The 8449-nt window shown below is 42.3% G+C and overlaps 1 protein-coding gene across 2 annotated transcripts; it reads left to right on the forward strand.

Annotated features, from left to right (window-relative positions):
* The first annotated feature begins 604 nt into the window (after positions 1-604).
* Positions 605-8088, forward strand: GAL (galanin and GMAP prepropeptide). Of its 2 annotated transcripts, none has more exons than XM_061564741.1 (6): positions 605-820; positions 2909-2992; positions 3508-3562; positions 4057-4131; positions 6238-6315; positions 7744-8088. In XM_061564741.1, exons 2-6 carry the CDS (start codon positions 2909-2911, stop codon positions 7803-7805), a joined length of 354 nt encoding a protein of 117 aa, XP_061420725.1. In that variant the 5' UTR covers positions 605-820; the 3' UTR covers positions 7806-8088. The 2 variants fall into 2 exon arrangements, with proteins under 2 accessions (XP_061420725.1, XP_061420724.1); XM_061564740.1 differs by having other exon boundaries at positions 606-820; positions 4054-4131.
* The last annotated feature ends 361 nt before the right edge of the window (positions 8089-8449 follow it).

The raw sequence follows: 8449 nt of genomic DNA on the forward strand, positions 1-8449 counted from the left end.
CCCGCTGATATTTCCTGAAAGTATAACTCGGGTCTAAGTGTGACTCTTCTTGTTAAGTTCTGCCTCCGTAGTAAATAAGTTCCATCTCTATACTGCTCAGGTGCGCGCTTCCACAGCAGGATGTGGGCTCCCAAAAGTACAGGTGTGACGGTGGTGCAACGCGACCAGGTATCCAAAGAGCATATAAGGACCGCCCTGTTATGAATCCAAAAAAATGAAACTCCGAAACCAGGTTCGAGATTGCGAGTCCTCAAAACGCGACGTTCCTGTAACCATGGTGCTAAATGGTGCGTTAATCAAAAGTAATTACGAGGCAAATTACATCTGCATTCACTTCGGAATTACGGACGAGTGCACACGCAGTTTAGTCATCACAATTTGACGCCGAGCAACGCGCCTTTTGTCCCCGCTGTAGGGAGCGCAATTTGGGTGAGGATTGGTGTGGGGGGGGGGGGACAAAAATTGAACGAGGGGATGGTGGGAGGGAGCTGGGGGTGGGTTGTGGATGGTGAAGGTTAAGGGAAGGGAGGGTGCAATTTTCCGCCTAAATCGCCAAACGGAAAATTGCGCGGTATTCATATTTGGGTGGATGTGCACGTATTGAGTATATATTGGGCGACCCGGCTGGTTGCCTCGTGCAGTTTTGTGGCGGTGGTGTTGTTTGCACAGGGAGAGAGCGAGTGCGCTATGGGTAGGACTGGCTCTTGGGCTAGAGCACAGAAAAGTTAACAACAAGTTATAGAGGCTCGCTCAAGTCTGCAGATCTCGCGAAAAACAGTCTCGACGTCTTTCTATCTTCACTACCCAGTACATTTTCAAGGTACCAACGTTACAGTGTTACAAATGTTTTTTTTTATTCTTGTGTTTTTAATGTGTATGCTTATACGAATGTGTTTGGGAAGCTGCATTTGTTGTAAGAATAGTCTACATTTATCACTTACATTTTTTATAGAAATTACATTATATTTACTTTAAATTCATGCACTAAGTTTAAAACATAAAACACTAACTACTATATATATTAGATGTTTTAAACTTTAACTTTGGCACTTTCCAAAATATTACATCTCCTTATTTCTTTAAGATGTTAATGCTGCGATATGCGATTATGATAGAAAATGTCAGCAAAACGCAACCCTCTCGTTTGGAACTAAATGTGTTGAAAACGGATTGCATGATATATGTGCCGATGCTCCAAACCCATATCAGAGATATGTATTTGAAATGTCTTCACATTGTAATTGTATTTGTCAGAGTATGATAAAAAAAAGAATATTTTTTTCCGTAAATTCCATAATGTGTATGGTAACAGGTGAGATGCTACGCTCTACCGGACAAATCACCTAAAATAGCTATTAAACTCACTTTTTATTTTATTTTAACAGTTAAGGCCCACTGAGCTATATAACTCTTTTTCAGAAGCGACGTGGTCACATGATACCTCATTGAAGTGGCTGATCATATGTAAATGTACAGCGGCCAAATAATCTAAACGTATGTTTCTAAATGTGGAAGGAAAACCCTGAGGACCCGGAGAAAACCCATACAACCACGGGGAGAACAAGCAAACTTCAAATATACAGGCGTCAGGGTCGAAATCGAACCCACGACCTCCTGTATACCAGGCGAGGTAGTTAACATCTCACCACCTTGGCGCCTATGAGCCATTTAGGGATGTCTCATAATTCAGGTACACTGCCTGAAAAGACTAAAATAAAATGCGGACTGCCTGAAAATTCAAGACATCTGCATTATATTTTCAGTGGTCAAATTTACCAAGATTATTCATTTTTGTTATTACCAGGCAAGGGTGTGCATAGCATTAACGGTTACAGGTGCATGAGATTGGCTATGAAAACAATCCTTGTTTCTGGACTATAAAACTATTCTAATATGCGTGTATTAACATATGAAGGCAGTTCATACAATTTGTTCAAGTGGATTTACCGTTGTGTATAATTTTGAATGCCAATTTTCATTTGTAACCATTTGCCAGAAAGTTATGCATTTGCATTAACGGTACAGTTCAGTGGCTACGATATATTGGCTGCAATAATGTTGTATTGCATCTCATCGTAACGTCATTGACTACAGAGTTTGCAATTTAGTAGGATGGCAGGGTGGCGCAGTAATAGGTAACACTTGTGTCTTGTAGCAAGAAGGACCTGGGTTCGATTCCTGACTCGGGCATGATTCTGTGTGGATGTTTGTATGTTCTCCTTTTTCTTCTTGATTCTTTCGGTAAAGTCACGTAGAATGGAAATAATACAATAATAAAAATAAAACATAATAAAATAATAGTGAGAATTATTTTATTATGTTTTTTTTTTAATTTCCATTCTACGCGACTTTACTGAAAAAACCAAGAAGATGAATCCTTGCAGTCACGAAAGCTTTAAATCGAAATTTTCTCCTTCTGTTTTGCATGGGTTTCCTCTGGGTTGTCCAGTTTCCTCCCATAGCTAAAAATGCTTACAATGTAAATAGCATTGGTCAAACACCACAATGCAGAAAAAGGTGCCTGAAAATTACTTGCTTTGGGTTGCACATAGCAGAAGCATCACCCGTAGTGCGAAAACTTGGCAGAAACCTCTTGAAAAGAGGATTGAGACTCTGTGAGGCTTCCTTGGGTAAATTAAGGGCGTTATTAATATTCTGGTAGTGAGTTATCAGTTTTTTTTTTTTAATGAACATTACAGTAATAACATGAGATGAATACTATAGGTTACATAACAACGTTTAGAAATGAATTGCTCACAATTTCATCCACTAAATTGTGGCATTCGCATACTAATTTCAAATGTACGTTAAATAAAGACGACAATCTGTTTACATTTCATGAATTCCCAGGTGTATTGTTAGAATTTGGATGTCTGCTGTTTAATCAACATATACAACTTGTTTGCAGATGCAGTGCAGTCCGAGACTATTAATTTGCCTCGCTCTCCTGCTGTTGGCGGCAATCGCGGAATCTCACGGAATGGTTCTGACGGTAAATTGAGAACCCTCGTTCTCCACACTACACAGAGACGCAGATACAAGGTCGCACTAGTACACGTAGCGAAAAAGCTGGCTTTGGATCGCTTCGACCACTGCTTCTCTCCATACGTGCAGAAACATTTTGAAGTCTGACACTTGAGATCAGCATTGCTAATGGCTATGTGTCATAATCGCTGATTGGCAGCGGTTGAAGTGGGCTGGTATACGACGGTACACCCTACCGCCACTGCTCAGAACACCAAACGTATAATGCCACTTTCACAACGTTTCATATTCCTATGCTGTGGTGTTTCTGCAGGATAAATAGGTTTTATACTGGGATATACACATTTCCATTTCGAACGCTGCTGATTCTCACCCCTGGTTTGCTAACAGCGCTTGCTGACAATGCTTGTGCCAAATGTCCATAAACATAGCCTTGCAAGGAATATGAATGGACAGTTTTAGCAAATGTTTCACCTGCTCTCTCTGTCACTTTTGAAGTTGTACATGTTTTTTTCCCATCAGGAAAAGGAGAAAAGAGGATGGACACTGAACAGTGCAGGATATCTGCTGGGTCCCAGTGAGTAGCATACGTTCGTTCAACCGACGAGTTCTCCTTTTTAAAAAGATTAAGAAATGTAACAAATTAAGTAGAAGTCATGCATACATATGTACGTATGTTTAACTTCTTTCGCACTGTACGTAGCCAATTGTGCTAATTGTAGTTGCGGTTTACACCTTAATCACCAATTAACACAGTGTCCTCAACAGCCAACGACAAGCAAGCTAGATGATCGTGGGTCATTATCACCATCCATATTTTACAAATGTGACAATACATACAGGGGCTGAATATTACTGAAAGAGTGAAATCGCAGACGTTACAATCTCGCGCACATTTCAATGTTTCGAGTTCATATCGTTAAGAGGAGGATCCTCTGCTCCAACGGCACGTGAGGATGCCATGTTAATGCCACCATGAGATACGTTTTCTTCCCGTGATGGTGCACAGCCTAAGCACGGCACTATCCTTGTGATGAGATGGAACACAAAGCATGCGTGTATCTGCAGCAGCTATGGATCAGCATCGAACTCTCAACGGTTTGGCTGGCAAGCGTGCGGCCTTTGAGGAAACCTTCAATACATTCGGTAAACGCGCATCAATCACAGCTGCATCAAATAAATTTGCAAGTGCGATTTTGCTTTTTGAGTCAATGTCAAATAAACAAACTAAATATTCACGGAAGCTGGTTCGTAAGTGCGGGTGTTCGTAAGTCGGGTGTTTTGCACGTCGAGGACTGCCTGCAGAGAAAGATGGCACAAGAGGCCAGGTCCATTCATTGGGCACTAACGGTATGTTTCTATATCTATAGGAAATCGGACCCAAGGCGAGCTGGGAGATTCCATGTATGGCCAGCACGGCTCCATGGGCTCGAGCCCCGCCCCTCAGTCCCACTCACCCATTCGCTTCCCTCCGTGGTCGTCGGAGGGAACTGATCTTTACCTTGTTTGGTCTTTAATATCAACATATTACTACAATCGGGCCGTGTAACTATTTGACTTGCCCCTTCTTGGTTCTTTCGGTAAAGTCACGTAGAAGGGAAGTAATAAAATAATAAAAATAAAACATAATAAAATAATTCTCACGACGTTTCGGCCACAACGCAAGCAGCCGTCCTCAGGTGATTATTATTTTATTACTTCCCTTCTACGTGACTTTACCGAAAGAACCAAGAAGATGAATCCCTGCAGTCACGAAAGCTTTAAATCGAAATATTTGACTTGCGTCACAATTAACCGATCCGGTCCTCTATATTGTGCTCTGATATGTCCTTGATAATATGGAGTTAATTTAGAAAGTACGAAAATAATCTCGGCAAGGTTGTCACAAGGCAAGAACCAAATATTGAAATGATTGAGTTTTGTGCAGTCATTGGCGATTGGGCTGAGACTGTGACATGTCCTAGATTCGTGAATTCGCTTCTCAGCAATTGAGGTATCGCTCGCACGCCACTGATGTGAGCCGTGGCCGGGAATCTGACTCGGATCCCTTTGTGGATTGCGCAGTGTGTTAACCACTGCACCATCAATCCACTCAATGGAGAGTGGATTTATGGTGCTGAATACAGCCATGGAAATACCAACAATTGTTTGTTAGAGCCCACTGGTGTGCATATGTAAGCCTGCAGACTGCTTATTAAATAAAAAAGTACAATTTTTTGCAACACTTGAATGGCCATCAGATGATAGTTTTACCATTATTGGTGTTCGTTAGAGGAGTAAATTATATTTGCTTACATTTTTGCAATGTTTTATAAATCAAACTTTGCAATTACAATATTCGTATAACTTTTTTTATATATATAACTTTCGCAAAAAATGTGGGCATGGTTATATGGCTGTAGACGTTGTATAGCACCACTAATCATCACTCGTGACTGCTGCTTCGTGTGATTTGTATTTATGGATTACGTTTTATTGCGTCAATGCACTGGATACATTTTATCTGCAATCACTTAAAAAGTGTTTTATCAATACATCGCGTAATAATAATTAAAGTAAACATTTCATATAGGTGTTTTTTTTTGCCACAAGCCATTGAACTGCCCATAAGGTAATAATAATAAGAAGAATGTATTGCCTTCTTGTCAATCCACTGCCGAATAAAGCCCTTCCCACGCCACATCTGTCGTGGGCCTGTTTGACCACACTTCGCCGTGCTGCGCAGTGCAGGCTGCTGAAGCAGTCGGGGCCCCAGGACCAGTTCAGATGTCACTTTCCACTTGACCTTAGGCATGGCCAGGAAACTAACTCGGCCCGCTTGGTTCAGAGCACGTTGTAATGACCACTTCACCGCTCTTCCAACGCTTACATTTCAACCCCATGTGGATTCATACAGTAATAATGTTTTGAAATAATAAAAGATAATAACTTGCTGAAAACTGCCACAGAATAAGTCACGCATGTATTATATTTGCAAATCAAGATAAAGGTGCATCCCTGCAATTGCTTGGTCACGTCACACTTTAACCGACAACATGCGAACAACCGTTACGAACCCATTTACACTGCTGCGTCGACAGAGGCGCGAGGGGATTTAATAAATGTGCGCACAACTGATTCGACTGCACGAGCCCGGAGAACGAATCGGCGACTCCTGGATCGCAAGTCCAGTGCGCAAAACCATTGCACCGCTGTGGCAGCGTTGTTGCATGCAGGTATGGTTGGTAATATTTGCCTGTGTGCCCCTGGCAGGACAAAAGCCATTGCGGGTGTCAACAGAAGATGTGCTGCGTGCCATCATCGACTACCTTAATTACATGCACATGAAAGGTAAGTGCAATCCATGCTCACCTTTCAGCTATGGCTTTTTATCTTTAATTAAAGCCTTGTGTCACCAATGTAATTTTTCCCAATAGAATGTTCTGTTCGTGTCTGCTTTGGCTGCCATTCGAATTTTGTATCATCCCCGATTGTGATGCTTAGCAAATGCCTACATTACTTTACACGAATGCTAAATGTGAAAGTTTATAAGCCCGTTCAAACAAATGTACCACCCCAGCGTTGAGCGTGTATTTGTAAATGGTCAGAAACGTATCTGGTGGTTTTGCGATGGCTTAGAGGTCAGAGTGCTGGTCCGGCACTGCTGAGATCCTGGGCTTGAATCCGGGTTTCAGCCACCCACGATTAAACCGGGTTCTCGAGTTGAGCCAGGCGATGGCCTCAGCCTGTTTACCAATAACCTTCTTCCTGCTTTGTGAATGTAAAATGTTGGTTTGAATGTTATGTTGCAAATAACATCATAGTAGAGTCTGTGTGAAAGTAAAACCTCATTTTAACATAGTGGTTTTTGCGACCAATACTATGGCTCGTAATTTGTGTGTGGGTCACATCGCGTAAGTATGAAGCCAAAGGTTGCCATATAATCCTAACACAGCCAAACAAATGACGTTATCACACGAACACACATGCCAATTGATATGGTTGTCAACATATCCATATTTTGAAAAGCAATTCACACAAAGATGTACCAATTAGATACGGTACAACGTTTCGCCCGAGATATCTCCCAGCATCATCAGATAACCACCAACCTACTCGGGGAGTGAGTGTGTGTCTCCTGGCGCAGGCCTGAGGTGTTTTGACTTCATTGGCCCAGCCAACCAGTTGCTTGTGAAGTGTAAAAAAGATATATGATGGATTTTTTAGGCAAAGTCTTGTGAATAATTTTCCAAAGCCATTCCCTGACACATGTGACATGCACTGCTCTTAAGATTTTAAAATGAACTGTGCATCCCATGATGATGCCAAATGGTGTAATTGGAATATATTGGGGGGAAAATACCGAAACTTTTATTCATATCCAGTCTAAAGAACGATTCTGATCCTGTTGAATGCAGTCAGGGATGTAAGATACATTAAGGGGGGTCACTCACTCACATGTATTAAATTATTGTGCTTGTCAGTTATTCCCAAACTACTACAGTGCTGACAGCCACCTTGTGAGCACACCCCTCTGTCAGTAACCTGGCCCAGAAGTCGAAGTTGATGCAACGGTTGCATATTCAATACATGCAGGTGACCTGGTCCACACAGGGTCACGTGTAAATGGCAATGTGACGATAGTTACAACTTCAGCACTTTCAAAGTGACCAAAAATGCACAGGCGTTTTCCCCCACCCCTCCCCCATGTCCGCCACTGCTTGGATCATTCGAGTGTTGTTGTTGCTGTTGTTGTTGTTGTCCGTCTACATTCTTTAGAAGCAAGAGGACTGAGCACGATGCCAGAAGACTTCTTCGAAGATCTCCCGCGGCAGCCCTGATCCCAAAACGCCGCCTGTGTTCGTCCCATCTAAGCACCGAGTGTATAATAAGCTAAGACTTATATATGGTTCCAGCGTATTAATAAGTGTCTCATTACCCTAGCTGCCGTTTGTGCTCTCAAAAAAAATGCATACTTCTTACCATTCGTCTGTGTGTCGTGTACCAGATGTATTCAGTCGGACGCTGGTGTCTGTGTCGCTGAGCACGATATTGTTACGCTTAGCTCGCCACGATCCCGTGTAAGAATGCACGTCCAAGTAAACATGTAGTTGTGGAGTTTAACCGCGGTGCTGTCAGTCGTGATTTATTGTGTCACTTGCGTTGCGTTTGTGGTCGGTTACCCTGTAAGAACCGGTGCATTCTGAAGTGCCGAGGTGGTGAGATGTTAACTACCTCGCCCGGTATGCAGGAGGTCGTGGGTTCAATCCTCAACCCTGACACCTGCGGTATATTTGGAGTTTTAATGTTCTCCCCGTGGTCGTGTGGATTTTTCCGGCTCCTCCGGTTTTTCTCTCCACATTTATAAACATACGTTTTAGAGTATTTGCTGATATACATTTCCACGTGATAAGCCACTTCGTTGAGCTATCATTTGTGGCCAGGTCGCTTCTGAAAAAGAGCGGCATAGCTCAGTGGGCTTTTC

The sequence above is a fragment of the Lethenteron reissneri genome, chromosome 33, assembly GCF_015708825.2.
Source record: "Lethenteron reissneri isolate LAM-NWPU_2019-01 chromosome 33, ASM1570882v1, whole genome shotgun sequence".
In the NCBI taxonomy this organism is placed as follows: domain Eukaryota; kingdom Metazoa; phylum Chordata; class Hyperoartia; order Petromyzontiformes; family Petromyzontidae; genus Lethenteron; species Lethenteron reissneri.